The sequence below is a fragment of the Antedon mediterranea genome, chromosome 8 (genome assembly GCF_964355755.1).
Source record: "Antedon mediterranea chromosome 8, ecAntMedi1.1, whole genome shotgun sequence".
Lineage (NCBI taxonomy): Eukaryota > Metazoa > Echinodermata > Crinoidea > Comatulida > Antedonidae > Antedon > Antedon mediterranea.
In genome coordinates, this window is record NC_092677.1 from 2,512,192 (window position 1) to 2,535,971 (window position 23,780).

At 32.3% G+C, this 23,780-nt stretch overlaps 1 protein-coding gene across 4 annotated transcripts in view; it reads right to left on the reverse strand.

The window, feature by feature from the left end:
* Positions 1-474: 474 nt before the first annotated feature.
* The window catches only part of LOC140056941 (uncharacterized), a 35,130-nt gene continuing 11,824 nt past the window's right edge, over positions 475-23,780 (reverse strand). For 2 of the 4 annotated variants that reach the window (XM_072102470.1, XM_072102468.1), the window contains exons 6-22: positions 22,216-22,259; positions 19,462-19,494; positions 15,541-15,615; positions 14,848-15,029; positions 14,136-14,365; positions 13,744-13,869; positions 13,220-13,337; positions 12,467-12,645; positions 11,670-11,745; positions 10,992-11,159; positions 10,481-10,685; positions 10,004-10,137; positions 9,242-9,330; positions 8,046-8,124; positions 6,458-6,549; positions 3,977-4,925; positions 475-3,477 (exon numbers count right to left, since the gene is read on the reverse strand). In XM_072102470.1, the coding sequence (XP_071958571.1) occupies positions 3,458-3,477; positions 3,977-4,925; positions 6,458-6,549; positions 8,046-8,124; positions 9,242-9,330; positions 10,004-10,137; positions 10,481-10,685; positions 10,992-11,159; positions 11,670-11,745; positions 12,467-12,645; positions 13,220-13,337; positions 13,744-13,869; positions 14,136-14,365; positions 14,848-15,029; positions 15,541-15,615; positions 19,462-19,494; positions 22,216-22,259 (2,799 nt within the window). In that variant the 3' untranslated portion in view covers positions 475-3,457. The remainder of the gene's footprint in view (positions 3,478-3,976; positions 4,926-6,457; positions 6,550-8,045; positions 8,125-9,241; positions 9,331-10,003; positions 10,138-10,480; positions 10,686-10,991; positions 11,160-11,669; positions 11,746-12,466; positions 12,646-13,219; positions 13,338-13,743; positions 13,870-14,135; positions 14,366-14,847; positions 15,030-15,540; positions 15,616-19,461; positions 19,495-22,215; positions 22,260-23,780) is intronic. The other 2 variants (XM_072102471.1, XM_072102469.1) reach the window with 1 other exon arrangement.

Here is a 23,780-nt window from a genome sequence, read left to right on the forward strand (position 1 = left end):
ACCAACTCTGCAAGATGAACTCATGATTCTTAATAATAAACTATGACAAATAGACATACAGCAGGTACAGTAGATTATGTGACAGAAATGTGCTACAATCAACTTGTTACGGTTAGTTATCATGTGAACCCCTATCTCCCCTCCCATTGGTGCCCACTCCATTGTTCTCCCAAAGCTGGTTTTACCAGCAAGAATTACCAGACAAAATTTCTTTCAACTGGTATTATTAAAATGGTGAAAAACATAACACATATACACTTGTCTAGTGTTAGGCCTAGCCAATAAAAACATTAAGCAAGAGCAACCAGAGGCTATATTTTGTCAATTGGATTGATAAAGTTTAATGAATATTCAACATTATTGTATTTAGTTCCAGATATCAGTACACTTGGTGTACCTTGTATAATGGTCCGGAAATGATTTTGAAATGAGAGAAAGGTGTTTCCCCACCCCCATCCTCCCCCACTCCCCCTCCCCATCACCTGTGATTCACCAAGCAGCCAATTAGTTTGCAATTTATAATACAATTTGCATTTCACATTATATATTGTTTAATTAAGGTATTTGCACATACGTTTGTAAGATAATGCTGATTATTTAAATATGTCTTTTTACCATCATAAACTTTAAGAATATAAAATAGCTATTGTGTTACACAGTATTGAGACCTTAAATATTATTTATCAAATAAATGAAATAAATTAGTTATTACAAAGACTGTTGCATTATTATTGTAACCTAACAAGACATTATTAAAACAATGCAAATATAACCTCTAACAAAATATGATTTAAAACACTGATAGCAAGATAACAGAAAAGGAAAATTTGATTCAATGATGACCAGAATTTTATGCAAATTGTTTTTTACGACAGTGTATAATATAAACGGATATACACTTTTTTGTAAAATGTACAGTGACTATTTGTAATTTCTAGGTTGGTTGACATAACAATTGAATAATGAAAACCCAAATTCTTTTTGTCCTTTTCCATGGCACCACAAAAGTTCTGGTCATCACAAAGTCAAGCCTACTTAATATCTCAGATGGATACAGCTTACAATTAAGTGCAGTTTAAAAAAAAAGCTCTAAATGTTATACTTACTAGCCAATCTAACGATTTACAAATAACCTTTGACATACATTAATTACAAATTTTACATTTTAAAAACTTGAATAAATTATACAGTATTTTGATTGTTTATATCTCAACCTTCCCCTGAAACAACAACTGGGTTAAATAATAACCTGGTTACACAATAACCTGATTAAAAGATAACCTTGTTAAACAATAACTTAGTTAAACTATAACCTGGTTGAACAATAACTTGGTTAAGCTGTAACGTGGTTAAACAATAACTTAGTTAAACTATAACCTGGTTAAACATTAACCTGGTTAAAAGATAACCTTGTTAAACAATAACTTAGTTAAACTATAACCGTTTAAACTATAACCTGGTTAAAAAGAAACAATAACTTAGTTAAACAATAACTTAGTTAAACAATAACCTGGTTAAACGATAACCTTGTTAAACAATAACTTAGGTAAACTATAACATGGTTACACATTAACCTGGTTAAACAATAACTTGGTTACACAATAACCTGGTTAAACTATAACCTGGTTATACACCGATACACTACCCTCTTAATCAAATTGTAAATTAATTTAAACAAGCATTAAAACATAAGAAAGCAGAGAAGTGGTAGACAAGTAAAATACGAAAACTAAAACATATCCGATCCAAGGGATCCAATTATAAAGTTCAGTAGGAACATTATAAACATTTTTGATACGATAATCTTAATAAAAAGGACCCATTGGTAACTTTCAGTTGAGTAGGAATATCAATTTATATATAAATAGGAAAACATTTAACATTTGGCTATCTTTATAGGCACTAATCATTTTACATTATTATTGCTAAACCGCAGCTGGTTACTGCTAAATATCAAAATAGACTGACTACACAGAGCTTTGGCGGCGCTGGGTTGTCAAACGATCTGGCGAGATATTACAAATCATTTTCATCATATAAATTTTGAATATTTTAAAAATATTTCTCAAATTTTAATAAATAAATGTGCAAACTGAAATAATACATTAATGCTAGTATAAAAGGAAGTGTGTACAATATATGTTGTGTTATTAATGTTAAGAGATCAACTCAACATAGCTGGCCAGATAATAATAATTAAATAATCACTTTAATTACCTTAAAATATAAATTTCAAAAATACACTATACTCATCTACACTATATAAACGATTACATTTTGTACATATATTGTCTTCAAAAATTAAAAACAAGTCGGACAAATTTACATCTATGGAAAGTTTTTAATATATTTACTTGCTTTGTTTAATAACATACTGGAAGAAAAGACAATGTCCGCTAACACATTGCAAATAGCTGTATAAGAATACGATCTTTGATTTGTCAATATCTACAAGCATTTACATATCAATGATGCTTTTTACAATATTTAACACAAAGAAGATAAAGACAAACATTTTATAACATTATTCAAAGATATCTTAAGTATATGACATCATCATGAGTGTTCATCAGAACATACCGAGTGTTCATCAGAACATACTGAGTGATCATCGGAACAAACTCAATGTTTTTATTAGAATGTACTGAGGGTTTATCAGTACATACTGAGTGTCCATCAGAACATACCGAGTGTTCATCAGAACATACTGGGTGATCATCAGAACAAACGCAATGTTTTTATTAGAATGTACTGAGGGTTTATCAGTACATACTGAGTGTTCATCAGAACATACCAAGTGTTTATTAGAATGTACTGAGTGTTCATCAGAACATACTGAGTGTTCATCAGAACATATTGAGTGTTTATTAGAACATACTAAGTGTTCATCAGAACATACCGAGTGTCCATCAGAACATACCAAATGTTCATCAGAAGTATTTTGCATTGGCACTCATAGATGGCAGACAATGCTTACATATTTGTGTAAAAGGCACTAAAGCAACAATTGGTCATTAAGTTCCAATCTCTAATTTGAGATGTCATTGGTACAAATGCCTATCATTAAATATTAAAATATTTTTGTTGTAGAAAACAATGATGATCTGACAATGATTAAATGATAAAGATAGAGATAATGATGTTGACAACATGATTAAATGAAGATTATATGATTAGCAGGCACTAATGGTGAGTATTGTATTAGACAAGGTCACTCAAAGTTTGTAAACATCGTGAGCGCATCTGTTATCGTAGGATCACTAGGTCAAGTAAAAAACACTAGAAAGTGGATCACACGCAGACTGTCCTCTGTTGTATAGGTTTCCTGGATGCAGATCCAATGCCAATAGAACCATTGGCCTGTTTATCATCTAGTGTCTTTCTGTCTTCTATAGTGGCATGATACCAGCATGCCGCATCAACTATCAAATGGAAAATGACAGCTAGGCTACAGTTGCTACACAATGTTTTCATGTTCTGAAAGATAACCAATAAGTTAAAAAGAACAGATTTTTAAAATGATTATTATATGATCTTATACTGTATGAGTTTTATATTTGATCTGATTTGAAGTAACCAATGTTTGGTCTTAACTAATCTATTTTATGTTTAAATCTGTGAAGGTGTGTCACTGTAGGCTGGGACGTCCCATTCAGTTTGCTGTTGGATGTATGTGCTTGTATTGTAAAATTTGGAATAAATTGAATTCAATTCAATGAAGGAACAAATAATAATTTCAACAAGTGTTCCTTCTTATTTTGAATAATACATGCAAATTGGAATTCAAGGACGAAGCACATTTCACCCTCCCCTCCCCTCCCCTACTTTTCTTAAGTATCCTATTTAAATCAGAGATCAGCAGCAAAGGAGCTGGTAAAGAGGCCTAACTAGACCTGTCTAGGCCTATATCTCGACAAATTGTTGCCGTTCTGTAGATAAACAAACCACCTGTACAAATTCTAGGTTTGTAACATACCATGGTCCAACAGGCTATCTTTAGAAAGTATAGCATGCATGTGAGCTGCACCTTCAAGAGGTTTGCCGATGTACTCTAGACCGTCTGTCGTTGACGTCGACCCTACAGAAATCAGACTGTGAGGTCTGCTCCCCGGTAATAAATCCAAAGTTAGTTCATCATTATCATGTAAAAATTCTGGCGCTTCGTGCATGACTACCTCCTCTTTAGCCATTTTAACATGATGCAATTGTCCAATTGGTGGCAGTGATTCTATCTCTGCGGGAATGGTTATATCACCATCGTCGTCGTCATCTTCTTTGTTCATTTCAACAACTAATGGTTCGATTTCAAATTTATTATTTTCATTAACACTTGCGTTTTCAATGACGGGAAAGTTGGAGTCAGTAGAAACAGCGAAATGTATCGTGTTTCGCGGACTTGTATCACGTTCCGAACCTGACCCGGATTCAGATCCTCCACGTAACCGGTTTGAACTGGTATCATCCGAGTGCGAACCGTCTGATTTCAGGCTTGACCGGTCTGAATCATCCAAATTCGTTACTTGTTCCTCGTGAAAATTATTCTCTACGTAATCTAAGTTTGTCCTGTCGACATTTTCAAACACTTGGATGCCATTGTTTATAGTATCAATGTTAATTTCACTAAGTTTCCGTGTCAAATCATCGTTCGATAATTTCCTTTCATGCGGTTGCTCTGTGAGTCTTTCACATGTTTCATCTTCTTTTGCACCCAAAACAAATTTACTTTCATTAAGTGAAGATACTTGTTCTAAAGAAGCAGGGGGAGTACTGCTGGGAGATGCAACAGCAGTTTCAGACGACACACTAGTTCGTAATTGTGATTCAAGTTCTTCTATTCGCTGTTTTAATTTCTCCTTTTCACTGACTTCAGAGTCTACCAATGTTTGCAATTCTGTCCGATGTTTATCATCTTCTTTCAAACATTTCTGGGAAAAAATAGTTTTTAATTAGAAACAAACGAGCAACTAGTGATAACTGGTTACATGATGGAGGAACAGGGTGATAGGTATGGAAGGTACGGTGGGTGATAGGTATGGAAGGTACGGTGGGTGATAGGTATGGAAGGTACGGTGGGTGATAGGTATGGAAGGTACGGTGGGTGATAGGTATGTAGGGTACGGTGGGTGATAGGTATGGAAGGTACGGTGGGTGATAGGTATGGAAGGTACGGTGGGTGATAGGTATGGAAGGTACGGTGGGTGATAGGTATGGAAGGTACGGTGGGTGATAGGTATGGAAGGTACGGTGGGTGATAGGTATGGAAGGTACGGTGGGTGATAGGTATGGAAGGTACGGTGGGTGATAGGTATGGAAGGTACGGTGGGTGATAGGTATGGAAGGTACGGTGGGTGATAGGTATGGAAGGTACGGTGGGTGATAGGTATGGAAGGTACGGTGGGGGATAGGTATGGAAGGTACGGTGGGTGATAGGTATGGAAGGTACGGTGGGTGATAGGTATGGAAGGTACGGTGGGTGATAGGTATGGAAGGTACGGTGGGTGATAGGTATGGAAGGTACGGTGGGTGATAGGTATGGAAGGTACGGTGGGTGATAGGTATGGAAGGTACGGTGGGTGATAGGTATGGAAGGTACGGTGGGTGATAGGTATGGAAGGTACGGTGGGTGATAGGTATGGAAGGTACGGTGGGTGATAGGTATGGAAGGTACGGTGGGTGATAGGTATGGAAGGTACGGTGGGTGATAGGTATGGAAGGTACGGTGGGTGATAGGTATGGAAGGTACGGTGGGTGATAGGTATGGAAGGTACGGTGGGTGATAGGTATGGAAGGTACGGTGGGTGATAGGTATGGAAGGTACGGTGGGTGATAGGTATGGAAGGTACGGTGGGTGATAGGCATGGAAGGTACGGTGGGTGATAGGCATGGAAGGTACGGTGGGTGATAGGCATGGAAGGTACGGTGGGTGATAGGCATGGAAGGTACGGTGGGTGATAGGTATGGAAGGTACGGTGGGTGATAGGTATGGAAGGTACGGTGGGTGATAGGTATGGAAGGTACGGTGGGTGATAGGTATGGAAGGTACGGTGGGTGATAGGTATGGAAGGTACGGTGGGTGATAGGTATGGAAGGTACGGTGGGTGATAGGTATGTAGGGTACGGTGGGTTCTTGAATTTAAAGTAGAATGATTAAGCTCTGTCTACACTATCAAATTAGTTTGTGTGAAAAGAAGTGTGATATGCCCAAATATGGTAGTGATATGCCCAAATATGGTAGTGATATGATATGACATCTTCATGTCGATATATGGGCACATCACATTTTTTTGTCACATAAAGTTTGATAGTGTAGATAGAGCTTTAGACTTGGACTGGCCTAATAGGTCTGGTTTGAAAATTCTAATGGGTTTTTAGTGAATACATAGATTTAGGGATTTTTTAAACCTCAGAAAAAGTTTGGCTTTGATAGAGTCAACTGAAATACATTTATAAAGCTCACCAATAAATCTTTAAGCCTCTGTGTAGACAATTCAAAAGCTAACGATATGTGCTCTATATGAACTTTGGTGTACTTTTCTTCTGAAATGAGATCTGAAACAAGAACAGGACATCATTAAAACTAACCTGCTTAAATTATCAATTTATCCGTCATGGTATTATGTAAGTATAATCCTCTAATAAAGTACTTATTCATTATTGTGCGTTGTCAATATAATGGCAACAAGATTAGTTAAATATTAAAGTTCATCATCGCTAATAATAAGATTATCTTTTACAGAACTTGTTAAGTTTAAATGTCATCATATACAAACTATTACCACTGCCACCACAACAATAATATATATGCAAAAATGCCCTTTAATAACTAAAGCTCTATCGACACTATCATAATTTATGCGAAAAAAAATGTGATGTGCTCATATATGGACATGATGATCTTATCACTACCATATTTAGGCACATCACTACCATATTTAGGCACATCACTACCATATTTAGGCACATAACTACCATATTTAGGCACATCACTACCATATTTAGACACATCACTACCATATTTAGGCATATCACTACCATATTTAGACATATCACTACCATATTTAGGCATATCACTACCATATTTAGACATATCACTACCATATTTAGGCATATCACTACCATATTTAGACATATCACTACCATATTTAGGCATATCACACTTTTTTTTGTCTACTAGTTTGATAGTGTAGACACTAAAGCTTAAGTGTACAGTACAGTTATATGATTTAATTTAACTGCTAACTCATTTAACTGCTAACTCATTTAACTGCTAACTCATTTAACTGCTAACTCATTTAACTGCTAACTCATTTAACTGCTAACTCATTTAACTGCTAACTCATTTAACTGCTAACTCATTTAACTGCTAACTCATTTAACTGCTAACTCATTTAACTGCTAACTCATTTAACTGCTAACTCATTTAACTGCTAACTCATTTAACTGCTAACTCATTTAACTGCTAACTCATTTAACTGCTAACTCATTTAACTGCTAACTCATTTAACTGCTAACTCATTTAACTGCTAACTCATTTAACTACTAACTCATTTAACTGCTAACTCATTTAACTGCTAACTCATTTAACTGCTGACTCATTTAACTGCTAACTCATTTAACTGCTAACTCATTTAACTGCTAACTCATTTAACTGCTAACTCATTTAACTGCTAACTCATTTAACTGCTAACTCATTTAACTGCTAACTCATTTAACTACTAACTCATTTAACTGCTAACTCATTTAACTGCTAACTCATTTAACTACTAACTCATTTAGGCTACTAAAATAAAATGAGAATTTTCAGAAAAAAAAATTCTAGGATAGTTTATAAGCACTCATTATTAGAATATTAATTATCAAAACAAACCAGTTTAGCCGTTTTTCACAGATTTCCCCCTCCCCCTTTTAAAACATACACATAACAAGATAACAGACAGAAAAAATAAATTTATGTTCCATATGTTGGCTAAATAAAGATTATTCCCGCCTATGTCAGATGTCAATGCGACAGAAAGCCACTAAATTAAGAGTATATAGGTTCTTACCAGAGGTTTGTTTGCCTTTTCTTGATAACCTTAACAGATGCTGGGTGATGTCCTTACTTGACGCATCTTCCGAGAATGGCTACAACAAAATTTAAATTACAACATAACCAATAGATTGATATTGTAACACTCTTATATAAGATGTTTATTTTATGATGGTAAAATTAGACAACAAAAAGATAGTGAACTTTCTTAAAGCTCAGGTACAGGCATGAATTTTAAATATAATATCTGGTTAATTGTACATAAATCAAGTATTTGTAAAAGGAATCAAGACGAAAAAACATAAATTTCCCTTAAAATGGTCAAATACAAAATTTGGCAAAATTCTGCTATAAAAACCAGGAAGACTTTTTTTCAGTAGTTAGGTAGTTAACCTAATGTAATAACATGTATGATGACTCCCTAGAAGGTGAAAAAAGATGGTGGATATACGGTGGATAATTTTTGCTATAGCATGAAAATAAAAATCTGAAGTTGAATAAAAATACCAGAAATGTAATATTCAAGTTATATTACCTATATTTAGTCATCTGATAACATTTTTTACCACACCGTTTGTTTTTCATAGCTTTTTAAAATGCCTCTCTATTTACAAAATTTATGTACAAAAGAATAGAGATTTTACTGTGTAATTTGAACTATCCCCCCACTGATAAGAAAGTGCTTGTTTTCTACAAGCTCGTGTAACACAAATAAAATCCCAAAAAATTATGAAACATAGGGGAAACTATAGATCGATAATTATTGGAATGTATGATCAATAGAAATTTTTTGCCCGCACCTGGCCTTTAAAGCTTTTCTAAATTATTTCTATAAGAAATTGAAAACTCAATACAGACATTATTAATTATTGGTTTACAGTGGGCTCAAATCAAACGCTATCCATAAACACAAGTCAGTGGTCCAAAGGTATGAACACCTGGCTAGTTATCTGGAGGTCGTGGGTTCGCGTCCCACTTGAGAATTGCATTCATAACTGTTCTCATTCATTCATTTTATTGTTCCACATAAGATATGACAAAGACAAGACAAAGAAAAAACCTGGTTACTTATTGTTTATGTGTGGAAACTCAAATAAGCCAGTATAAATTGACAATTTATGTTAGAATAGGCTGATCAACTACTTAGCACAAATGCTACTTCACAAAAAAAAATATCAAAAACATTATTATTAATTAAAATGATTTGCAAACCTTATTCACAATATCTGTAAGCGGCGTGGTGATATCTTGGTTACCATACTGTTTAGATGATGAGCCATCGAAAACATGGCTTTGGAATTCTACAAATTGAAATGAATAATAACTCTTTTGAAAATGCCACTTTTATTCTACTAAATTTGTATTCAAATAAATTGTCTCGTCTTACAGTAGAACTCCTCAAGGCGACACTTTTGGGACCAAAAAAAATGTCTCTTAATTGGGGTTTCCCTTGAATAGGAGTTTGGCCATGGTGTTAAAATATATATTTCCTTTCGTTCCATTCATGGGAAATTGTCCCTTAAAAGTAATTTCGCAGTTTGATACTTAACTTACCATTAGACCTGGTCTTATGTCTTAGTTTGGTGCTTAACTTACTATTAGACCTGGTCTTATGTCATAGTTTGGTGCTTAACTTACCATTAGACCTGGTCTTATGTCATAGTTTGGTGCTTAACTTACCATTAGACCTGGTCTTATGTCATAGTTTGGTGCTTAACTTACCATTAGACCTGGTCTTATGTCATAGTTTGGTGCTTAACTTACCATTAGATCTGGTCTTATGTCTTAGTTTGGTGCTTAACTTACCATTAGACCTGGTCTTATGTCTTAGTTTGGTGCTTAGCTTACCATTAAACCTGGTCTTATGTCATAGTTTTGTGCTAAACTTACCATTATACCTGGTCTTATGTCATAGTTTGGTGCTTAACTAACCATTATACCTGGTCTTATGTCATAGTTTGGTGCTTAACTTACCATTAGACCTAGTCTTATGTCGGACAGCCTCTTCTTTGTTTACCCTAACAACTTCTATAGACCCTTCAATAATTTTTGGTCCTTCAACTACCGTCGCCGTCTGCGGTGCTGCAGCAGGAGTCACGATCACTTCGCTGAAAAATAGTGAATGTTAAATTATATATCATCTTCAGCTATTCAAACTTTTAAATTCAGATTTTGATAAATTTTTTTTTTTCTTCTTGGATGTCTATAAAATATTATTTAGTCATTGCTTTAAAGCGGTAGGTTTTTTTATGAGCCAATATGGAAAGGAGAAAAAAAACAATAAAGAAGCTAAAAAGTATCGGAAAAGAGATGTTAGACCTCTAGAGTCTGCATTATAGTAATTCTCGCTCCTCCAAAGTATATTGATTAAAACGTCAAGAACCTCAACCGTTCTTTTCAGCATTAAACATTTTGTATTTATAATTCTGTATTATTATGATAACTACTTACCTATCCTCCTCAACTTCCCGCCTCTGTATGATTGGTACAGCAGAGGGGCGTGCTTCCCTCCTTCGAGACGGTCGTTTCTTAGCAGCATCTTGCGCCGCTAGAATGACGTCCATCCACGCTTGTCGTTTGATAGCGGTCCCTGCAACCAGTTCATAAATCTGAGGGCCTGTAATCTGTGTGCTTACTAAGAAAAACGCTTTTTTGTCTACAAAGAGAACAAAAAATTAGTTGTCAAATCAATTCATCTTCCAATCAGCATGTTGAATCAAGACTTCTGTAAGCATTTTCTAATCTAAAGTATTATTATTCAGAATAAAACATTTCAAAACTATTTTTGGTGTGGAACATCTCTGTCCACCATTTTGCTTATATTATAATGCAGAACCCCAATGCAAACCAGTTCTAGTCTCAGTAAAGCAATGTTAATATAATACTGTAACATGTCTGTTCATGAGAAGTACATTAGTTAGATCTACTTTTGTGCATTCAATATGTAAATAATGCAACTCACTTGTAGCAACATTTCGACATAGTAGAGTTGCCAACTTTACAATTGGGCTGTGTGTATTGCGTACGTCATCTCCGCGCTGTACAGTCATACTATGGCATTTCAACACGTATCGTTCATCTTGTTTTTGTAGTAACACTAGTATATCATCCAACAGTAATACATGCAGATCTAAAGACCACATCAATATACAGTTAGAGTGATATAGAGTTAAGCTCTGTCTACACTATCAAACTTTATGTGATGTGCCCATGTATGGACATGGTTATGTCATATCACTACCATACTTCGGCATATTACTGCCATACATCACACTTTTTGTCCAACTAGTTTGATAGTGTAGGATAAGATTAAGATATCCAGCACACAAAATATTGTATCATGTACACAGGTTGTTTTTAATTGTATGCATAAACATAAAGGTAAATCCTTACATATACTAAAACATTTCAAAAACACATTAAACATAACACATTGAGAGTACATTAAACATGTTTGCTTGCAACTGATTAAAGGATCCATCTAATTTCGTCTCTCTTCATAATTAAAGTGTTTACTTAAACGATATTTCAGACAAGCCAATTATTTAACCATTTATAATTTATAGGTCATTCAGCTTAGCCATACAATACAGAGCGCTGGAGCTTGTTCAACCACGTCTAATTACACACAAAAGCTTACCTAATTTTTTCGTTTTTCCTATTTTCCATGTTAAGTCTCCATAGTGTAGTAGCTTCCTATTTGTTAAGTCAATGTTCTATGAAAATTAAACCATAAAAAAAATGTTATGTTTTCGCCATTTTTTATTGAATCGATAATTAAAGCATGTCTCAAAAACTAGGTCATCGTCTGTTTTACCAGGAAAATACAGGAATAACAACAACAACTTCCCAAGTTATTATTAACAAACGTATCATATAATGATTATGTAAAAACCTTTATCATAGTCAAGCCTACTTTGTTATTAATATCTATAATTTAAAAACAACAAATTATCATCAAGCTAGATAGCTTTCTTTAAAAAAAAAATTAAAAACTTAGTGCCGCTATCAAATCAGAGAAGCACAAGATGGCAGCTGCAGATAATGGAAAAGAAAGGTAGCATCTTTTATATTGATGGACTCGACCTCAGGTGAATAGCATAGTTTGTTTACCCATAAGATACATCAGTTCCAAAAACACAAAGGCGTCGACCTCAGGTGAATAGCATAGTTTGTTTACCCATAAGATACATCAGTACCAAAACACAAAGGCGTCAACCTCAGGTGAATAGCATAGTTTGTTTACCCATAAGATACATCAGTACCAAAACACAAAGGCGTCGACCTCAGGTGAATAGCATAGTTTGTTTACCCATAAGATACATCAGTTCCAAAACACAAAAGCGTGGTTCCAACTAGGACACAACTTAACAACGTTGGAGTTTTATTAATTTTTTTTTATTACAAATCTACAAAATAAATGCAATAAAAATGTACCTTGTATTCTTGTACAATAGGGTTATTGGATCGGTCAAGAGGTGATGTGTCCATGCGTCCACTTATTTCAACAAGTTTCTGTTGATTCTCACATTCTTTCACTGCCTGATTCACGTAACTTAGCATTTGCTTACTGCATTCTAAAGCTTTCTGTAACTTCTCAACATCTGGGTTCGGAGCTAAAACAGACAATTTAAAATAAAGTAGAATCTCTCCTTTTGAATACATATTTAGGAGTCACTGTCAAGCCGAGTTATTATTTTATTCAATTTTAGGCAAATTGCCAAGGATAACCACAAGGGAACTCAATCACTGTCTTTCTCTTAAAGGTGGCTCTCCTGTTCACACGACAAACATATACACAAGATGCTCTACCTGTCATATATCAGGATTTTTTCTCATGACAATTTGCAACTCCACTCCCAAAGACGTGTAATAAGTCTTTGGGAGTGGAGTTGCAAATTGTCATGAGAAAAAATCCTGACATGTGACAGGACCCTTAGATTGGTAGCCAAGCATCATAACCACCAAGCCACAACTCCACTCTATTCATTATTCTATGCCGTAAATAAGCAAATTAATTTTATATAAGTTAAAATTAATTACAAACAAAACTCAGAGAAATCAAAATAAGAACGGAAGTTTAAGACACAAATCTATCGGTAAAATATTACTCAAATACTTTGTTGCAGATTAATAAGATTAGTTTATCAAATTAATTCTCAACTCAGATTCAATCGGATTTCAACTTACATATTGTATATTTCATAAGGTTTTCTATAAGTAGTGGATATTTTGTAATTCGTTGATAAACAATGGAAATAATTCCTGGGAATGGTAATCGTCTACATAAATGATTGGATTCAGCTTCCTAAATAAAGAAGAAGAAAAAAATAAATTATGATAAAAAAAACAACATATTTGTGGAAAATTATAATTTATTTATAATTATAGTAATTTTGCAATAAAAATTATGGCTGACCGCCTCATAAACTACACAAACCAACAGTGGTGTCTATTACATGCCTAGCTTACCTGGATAAACAAAATATAGCCTCTATCTCCGAACAGAGGAATACATTTTCAAAGAGTAGACCATTCTATCAGATAATGGTATCACCCTCTAATTTATCCAGGTAAACAATGTTTGTACATTGAAACAAAGTAAAAACTAGAAATGATTGTAAAAAGGTCATGTTAAATTACTGCAGTAACTACATTTCTTACTGCAATAACGTAGTTACTGCAGTAACTTAAAATGATTCTTTGTAGCTTACCGTCATAAACTGGCCCACTTTTTGGTCTTTCGCTTGTTTAGCTTTCAGGTTCTCTAACGCGGCAGCTTGGTTTTCACAGAATGTGGCACAAACTTTACGCATTCTCTCTCCCTCTGCTCCATCAAACTAAAATTAATATAAATATAAAAATTCAAGTTCAAACCAATGTATATTGAAAATTAATCTACACTTTAAAAGCTCATCTATTCAAATCATTCTTTTTTTAATAGTTTTCTTGCATTTTATGTTTACTTTTAAGCGCACCGAGGCTTTTGCATAATGTGCTATATAAGCCTGAATCATTATCATTCAATTATACTCAGTTATAAACAGGAACAAAAAATTTTCTCGCGTTACTTGTGAAAGAATAAAAAAATAAAAGAAAAACTTACTCTATCTAACAAGATATCTCCGACTTCTTCTATGACGTTATTGCTAGATGCTTCTTTGCGCTTTTTCATTGCATTATTTAATGATGTATGCACCTCAATTAAGTCAATAAGATTTGGGAATATGAACTTGATCTCCTGATCTAACCCATGCACATGTTGCATTGGACGGAAAAATACCCTATCAAGCACTTTAAGGCCTCGAACATGCGTCCTCTCAGTGTGGAATAATTCTACAAAACAGAAAACATAAACACAGATAAAAAAATATAATTTTGATAAATTTTAAATTAACCTCTGCATTCTGAATACAAGTGTGTTGTATATGCCTAAATTTGCATATCCATGTGTTTCTATGCATATTAATTATATTTTAATTCATGAAAATCAACAAACACACTAGTACGGTACAAATAATTATTATATGACATGATGTAGACATTGGGAAAAATAGTGTTACAAAAACAATTTAACTTTTAATATTGCATAATTAAATCGGATCATGTCAAAATTATTCTACTGTGCCAGTAACTGCAGTAAACTACATTTTTGTTTTACACTGAACTTTTAGTTTGTTCAATGTGTTTATAAAGTAATCACTGCAATAAAAAGTGTGTATGATTACCCCAAAAGAAGTTTGCTAAACAATTGTTACTGCAGTAACTGCAGTAGATCAACTTTGACAAGGTCCCTAATAAGTACATCTTTAACCAACCATTAATAATTTCTTGTCTTTTGATTTCTTTACTCTTCATTTTCTTGAGGAAGTCTTTCGCCACATTCTCTTGCCAATTTGGAATATCGTTTTCTACGTCAAGATCGGAATCGTCGTATTCAGGCATGTCGTGTCGAAATGTTGTATTTGATTCGCATGATGAAAATAACGAATCATGACTCCTGGTAAATTCAAAAATTGATTGATTTAAAAGATTATTTGTACTGTATCTTAGGAAAGTTCTGTGATACACTATCACATGTTCATCACATTTTCAATCAATTTTCTGGTAATGTTAGGGTAAAAAATAATTCACATGTGCCACAGTATTTGGGAATTAGCCTATGATACACAAGGAAATTCAGTCTATTTAAAAGTTAATATCTTTATTATTTGGATACAATATATAATAATAATACTAGAAAAGTGTTAAAATAAATCTCTATCTTTGTAAATTATTCGTACACATGCTAATAGTGTACTGTAGCTCTACTTATATATAATATATTTTGATTTATTGGTCCCATGATATTTGTGGTTTATCTGATATATTTTTAAAACCATTATATTTTTTCTATTTATTTACAAAAATATCCTAAATAAAACTACAGTATAATGAGACAGACACCTAAACATTTAAAACTAATCCTTCCCCTACGTGATTAATGGAAGAGTCCAAAACATAGTACAAACCTCGTTGACATGCTTGATGATGACGAACCCTGTGACAACATAGAATTCGCTTTCTCCGTGTCCAGATCAACATCGCTAAAAATAGATAAATTTCAAATTGAATCACTCAATTAAAACACAATAATTAAAAGCATTTTCTCTGATAGAAAGTGTACGCATAAAACACTTTAGTTGCGAACAGTTTTAGTGATCATAGCACATGAAAATAAAGGATGACATCGTAACATGGAATGCAATGTGTGATGTGAAAAAAAAAAATTTTTGATTCAATTTAACTAGCTGTAATGTAGTAAACATTTACATATATGACTTTACAACATTTGGTTGATGATCTAATATATGTTAATAGATACAGTATAAGTCACTATTAAAATGATAATAATAATAAATATTATACAGTAATGAAAATATTATATGATTGTATGCTTTATATATTCAAATTTGTTTTCTAATTACTTCCATTCTGTTTTAAATACTTCATCATTTTGATTTAGCTTTTTGCTTGTATCTCTATTGAGATCTAGTCACTTGAAACCTACAATATCTATTATAGCTGTACTTTTTTCAGAAATTTTCCAATAATACAAAATATAGAGTGATATAATGATGATATTATTATAACAGATCCTTGTTACTTTGCTATAGTATATAGTAGATCCCTTAATGGCTAAAATGGCTGGAGATGACCAGCGACAGTGGCCTGCTCAGTCTATTTTGTTTTTAAAAGTCAAGGTCTATTAAAGCTGCTCGACAAACCACTCAATTACAATACAATTTATCATAATCATATTTTGTGTACGCTATACAAAATACTAGATTTTTTTTTCATATTCATTGAATCAGTTTAAGCTTAAGTTTATTATAATGTACAAATGCTGCCTTATTAAAATGTTTATTATTTAATAGGCATTTGTTCTTTATATTTGTATCCGTTCTGTTCTGTAACCCTCCTGTTATGGTAAACATTTTTTTGCTTCTGTTTGGGTTTCGAAATAAAATAAAAAAATAAATAAAAATAAAATACTGAAAATGCTTGTGATGATATCAATGAAAAGAAAACAATAGTTACATTACGATGTTTTACTAACATTACAATGTTTTACTAACATTACAATGTTTTAGTAACATTACAATGTTTGGTAAACATTAAAATGTTTTAGGCCCTGTTTCTGCTGCCAACTAAATACCGTATATTATACGGTATTTTTTGAATACCGTATATATACGGTATATTTTTGGCAGCAGAAACTGCGCTCATAAAAAATATACCGTATTTTGTATACCGTATTTTCCCCACAAAATTTGTGGATAAAATACGGTATTTACAAATTTATACCGTATTTTTTGTACCCGTTTCTGCTGCCAATAAAAAATACCGTTTTTTTTTTTTACATGACAAAAGGTCACCATTCGTGTTTTTATTTTCTGTCGCTGTTAGCTGCTTTACACACATGTATAGATATATTCGGCGAAAATGTGGAGCGAATACGTCACAGTTTTACTAAATAAATGTGTGTGGGGAAGCTAAAATGTCTGACCAACTAAAAGGTAATAAAAGGGACAACCACATTTATAAAGACATTTCTAAAAAAATAAAGCAGGAGTATGGAATAAACTTGTCTCCAAAGCAAGTAAACTCAAAGCTGAAGAGCCTGCGAAAGCAGTACAACATTGCAAAATACAATAACTCGGGGAGGGAACAAATTAATTGTCCCCATTACGATGTTTTCTGTGCTCTCACAACATCTCTATCACTAGGGCTAGGCTCTTGAAAGTGAGACGTAAAACTTCCTTTATTGCGACTTTTAATTATCGATCAAATAAATGAATGGCAATTTGGGTAAAAAAGATGAAATTTAACACGACCACCCAAGAAGTATTGTTAGCAGAAACGGGGTACTAAAAAATACGGTATAAAAAATACCGTATTTTTATACCGTATTTTGAGCAGTTGCAGCAGAAACAGGCCCCTAGTAACATTACAATGTTTTAGTAACATTACAATGTTTTAGTAACATTACAATGTTTGGTAAATATTAGAATGTTTAGTAACATTACAATGTTTGGTAAATATTACAATGTTTAGTAACATTACAATGTACATAACAATTATATATTTATTGTACATTACAGATTTACATCATGCAGTGTGTATTGATATACTAATTGTTCAAATTAACATTTTATAAATTATGTTTATATCTAAATAATTCACATTAAACATACATTTAATTGAAAAAAATTAAATAATTGTAATATTCATACAAATATTTACATGCATATACTTAACATTAATGTGCAGTGTACATGAACATTCATGAATAATTAACATACATAATTATATTAACATATAAACATATTTTATCTTTTTAAAATTTACACTTCATGCTTGGTAAATTTGTCAGTGGTACTATGGGTTTAATGTGGTACCCTAAATATTGTAAATAATTATTCTGAGTTTCTATGGTATATTAAAGAATTTATATAAATATTTAGTTATTAATAATAATATACTTATATATCCTATTTATTTTGTAAAACTAGTTTTCCAGAAAAAGATGATAATGTGTCATATGCAAATTAGGAACACCTGTTTTACAATGTAAATGTATGACATGAGAAGATAATGAAATCAAAGAATGGGAAAATGACAAACATTTAAATGAAATAAAATAAATGACATACCGGTAAATATAACTACTGTACAGAAGAAAACAAAATGGAAAGAGGATCACAGAAATAAAGTGATTCAGTAAGAAGGAAAGTAATTCAAAGGAAGTACATATACAGTCAACTCTCTCAATACCGGACACCTTTGGACTGGCCGAATATGTCTAGTTTTCCACAAAGTCTAGTATTTGTTTGTGTTTTTAATGATAAAAATGAATTTGGAACCTTTAGTACCTCACGAAAACTCTGATATTGAGATAGTTTACAGTATTCAGATAGTACAGTATTGGAAGAGTCGTCTATATTACAAATAGAACAAATAATTTATAATAATAATTTATTTGTTTTAACTACAAGAAGGAATGAACAGACAGTAACAATCATCAAGAAGGAAGACTTTCTAAATTTAGTGGTAAACTAAATCTCATTGCAAACAAAAGAACAGTAACCTTGGAGGAACGAATCAAGAAGAAGAAGAAAATAGCATTAACAGAAGTGTGTACAGATAATGTACTGATGATAATGTTTATGTATAAAAATAACCCAAATAATAGAACCGATTCAAAGATTATCAATCTATTTATTATTTTATTTATTTCTACTTTAATAGATTTTAAACGTTCCAAACCCACGGGCAAGCTTATATCCAGAGGCCCTTTGTCAAATAATTTTTTTTTGAAAAACATAAATGAATAAATAAAAATATTACTTGCTGAATATAATCCCATGGTTGCGTATAATCCCACCCACTAATTTAGACTAAAACCTTTATCCATTGTTAATACAATTCGACGTATATTTTTTAAAGAAATGTCGTCATATTTAAATGATTACAAAATTATTATATTTTAAAAACATATTTATTTATTTAAAAACTCCATTATAATTATGTCATATAAATCATTTACAATAGTTTATATTTTATTAAAATCAAAGCATACTCATGATGTCACACTCCTTATTTGGGTTATTTTAAACAAGGTGTAGATTATTTTATTCAGTTAAGAGACACAAAAACATAAGGAAGGTTGTTAAAAATTCTAAAACTTTGAAAATACATGAAAGTATGAAAAAACGGTGTGAAGGGAAGAAAGGAAATGAAAGTATTAAAAAGTATAAAAACTAGAAAAAATTAAAAATAGCATACAGATCACCAAAGAATATATGCATAGTATTTGCATATATTTACATAAATTTGAATATTAATGAGTGCAAAGACAACAACTAAAGTGAGTGTAAAACAAGACTTACTCAACAGAACGACAGTGTGAACGGTCACTGGAACTTTATTGTGTAAATACAAATAAAAGGAGAAACAACGCTGTTAAGTGGATGCAAGCAAAATCACCATGACTAAACTATAAAAACATTTGTTTTTGCTTTTCTTTTATCAACAACAAATTATATCTCAAAAATTTAAACCGGGAATGGATGTAAAAATGATTCTACTGCAGTTAAACTACAGTAATAACATGTCTTTACTGCTTTAAAGCTTTGTCTACACTATCAAACTAGCATGATAAAAAAGTGTGATGTACCCAAATAGTAGTGATATGCCTAAATATGGTAGTGATGACATCATCATGTCCATATATTGCACTTCACAGATAGTGTCTGTAGAAAGAGCTTTATGTATGATTTTAGTTTATTTCAGAAGTTTTTTCGGAAGTCACTGCAGTGGATAGTTTCTAAAAAAAATGTTTCCCAATTGCATAACCAGGTTAAAGAGTAAAGTGTAGTTACTGCATTAACTGCAGTAGAATAATTTATTTGTATTATAAAAATTAGAATTTAGAAAATGAATGGTTTAAAGATTGTGAAGTTTTTACTAAAGAAAAGTGCAAAAACATTAATGTTCCATAGTATCATTATTACTACATTGTTACTACACACCATGCCACAAAACCACTATGTGTAATTATAATGTTGTGTTTTTATAATCAGAAAAAAATCAAACCATTAGAGAAAAAAATGAACATTAGTAATTGACAAACTAACTAATCTATAAAACTACTTTTGATTATTTCTTCAATTTGGTTAAGTTTGTTTTTGAAAATCATGCACATCTTGATAAAACAAAAACATTACATTAATATCATGTTTAGTTTCTAGAATTAATTATGGTAACACTGTTTTCTTTTTTATTTTTTTAATCATCCAAGTCACATAATTCTGCCATTTCTCAACTTTTTCAACAGCAAAATACCTTTTTATTTATATTCTTTCACATTCAATCAAGAAATCACACCAATAATAGCAAATGAAATGAGTATGGAACAATCCTATGTTTAATAACTGAATGGAAAGGGTTTGTTTGTGGTTTTTATTAATATCACAATATTTCAATCATTGTTGAGGGATTTAAAAACATCAACATATCACAAGTGTCGTTTGATACACTCAATGTATATATCTCACTAATGGACTGCTAACGCTCACAGTTAGCGCTTTCAGCCTGCTAGGCCTTCTCCTGTATATCCACATTACATGTAATGCAATCGGCTAAGTGTATCAATTTAGGTTTACTTGCTGCCTCGTAAAATGTTTTTCTCCTCATTATCATTAAGTTTCAAATTAATTTCATAATAGCGTTATTATTCTTCGATTCGGTTTAATAATTAACATTTTTCACAAGTCTGTCATTCCGATTTCCAAATGCCAATGGATACCGATTATTAACTTAGTTAAAGTTAAAAACAAAAAACCCACAAATTCAGATATAAATTTAGATCGTACACATTTAAATATGCATTTATTGGGGTTGATTTCCAAGGAAAGACTTTTAGAAAGATCGCATAAAATTAGATCTTAAAAACTGCAAAACAAAAAAAATTTACATTTTAATGAAGAACTGTGTCAATCTCTAATAACATTTCAATGAATAAATTAGCAATAATTTTCAAATAAAAAAAAAATTAAGATGAGAATATAATATAAATGTAATACTTTTCTAGAAGTTAGAAAAAAAACGAGTTTGTTGGCCTTTTCGTTAAAACTCAATCTATTCATCAACATATTTATCATAATTTTCCATAATAAAGAGATTTACACAGAATCTCTCGTTACAAGTTTTTTTCTCATTTTTTTTGTGTTTTTTTTTTTGGAAAGATATTGATGACAAAAAAGTAAGGCGATATATGCACTTACGTAAGAACTAATTTGAAACTTAACACCAATATTCATTACCTAAGTATCATGTTGTTTTACTAAACAGACCTATTTATATGACATTATTCATGCATTATCATAATGTCAATCACCTAAATATAAGCAAGTGATTTAGTGGTAAGTACACTTTTCTTCATATAAAAATTATTACGTTTATAAATATATTTTATTATTGAAATATGATTATATTGTTTGAAGGTTTGCATGGCGAAATCAAATGTTAAATATCACTATTTGTAGATACATCTCTCCATCATTTTAAATAAAGCTTAAGGTAAAAATGTTTGAAGGTTTGCATGGCAAAATCAAATGTTGATATAAAGTTTTCGGTACACCACTTATATTAGTTCTGAAAAGAACTGTTTCTCAACGTTGCGATCAATATGCTTTGATTGTCCTCAGGAGTGAGAATGCAGAAAGTTCAGGAAACTGGGAATATGAAATAATATTACCACCACACGTGAGCCATTACCAAATAACTGCTACCATCACAGACCCAACTATTATCGCTACCAAATCACTACTACATAAACCAGAACCAACTCCACCACCACCACCAATACCTACTATCTCTACCACAGTTTACCAACTCCACCACCACCACCAATACCTACTATCTCTACCACGGTTTACCAACTCCACCACCACCACCAATACCTACTATCTCTACCCCGGTTTACCAACTCCACCACCACCACCAATACCTACTATCTACCACGGTTTACCAACTTTACCATAAATACCATTACCAATCATACAGATGTGCTCTTTTAAAGGGGATACATGCTATAACAAATAAAGAATTTTAAAAACTCAACAAAATTAATAAAAACCTACCTTTTTGAACGCCTTCCATGAGTTGCTTTTATTTTTTCCTCCCCCTAAAATAATTCAAAAGTGAGTAAACATCGTCAAAATAAGAAATCTATTGAAAATACATCATGCAGAAAAATAAGTAAATATTAGTAAAAATATTTAATTTATTCGCAAAATTCAACGACTCATTCAATCTTAATTTGCATAATGTGCAAACTTTATCATGCTACAGTACCCCAGATACAATTTGCATAAATCAATTTGCATAAATCAATTTGCATATAAAATGTTAATACACTCTTTTACAAAACCCAAGAATAATATATATTTGCAATACATTTTGCTTATATAAAAGAATGTACCCAATGGAGCAATTGAACATACAGTATATAATATAACCGTGTCTTCTAAGACATATTTAGTATTATTTTATAATTATTAGAAGAGTATGATAGTGCTTGTCTTTGTTTCGGGAGCAGAAAAGTTGATGCGGCTATTTTTTAATTGATCTCTTACGTTGGTCTGCTTAACTCAAGGACCAAAATGTTAGTCCGCGCAGGTAGAGACTTAATTTCGATTGGCGATGACATATGACTCAAGATCTACGCATGTTATGCCGTTGGTTATATCTCATGTTCCTCTGTAAAACTTACGCCAAGGAATTGAGCAAGGACGTTCCTATTGAATGCGCACAGTGAATTAACATTACCTAACCAGTCCTTACATCTTAGCTTGTTACATATCACAAATCTCAATAATAATGAATTATTTGATTTGAAGTGTTTGTTTGTAAATGTGTACAAGTGTTCTGTCGTATACAAGTGTTCTGTTGCATACAAGTGTTCTGTTGCATACAAGTGTTCTGTCGTATACAAGTGTTCTGTTGCATACAAGTGTTCTGTTGCATACAAGTGTTCTGTTGCATACAAGTGTTCTGTTGCATACAAGTGTTCTGTTGCATACAAGTGTTCTGTTGCATACAAGTGTTCTGTCGTATACAAGTGTTCTGTTGCATACAAGTGTTCTGTTGCATAAAAGTGTTCTGTTGCATACAAGTGTTCTGTTGCATAAAAGTGTTCTGTTGCATACAAGTGTTCTGTTGCATACAAGTGTTCTGTTGCATAAAAGTGTTCTGTTGCATAAAAGTGTTCTGTTGTATACAAGTGTTCTGTTTCAAATACAAGTGTTCTGTTGTAAATACAAGTGATCTATCGTAAATACAAGTGTTCTGTTGTAATTATACAAGTGTTCTGTCATAACTAGAAGTTTTCTAGTGTTCTGTTGTAAATGAGTTCTGTTGTAAATTTGTTCTGTCGTAAATCTAAAGTGTTCTGTCACAGAAGCATGTGCATTTTGTTATAAATGTGCATTCTGTTTTAAATGTAAGTGTTCTGGGTCTAATGAGTTGTAATCGGCAATATACATCTTGCGGCGCTTCAGGGAACAATGATTACTTTCAAAATACCAATCACTTATAAAATGTACGATAAACTTGTTAATCTGGTCTTACTCATTAAAAACCATGTATTGATTAAGTCAATGTACTTAAGATTTAAGTCCCAAAAGTAATGGTGGTAGAACAAGTT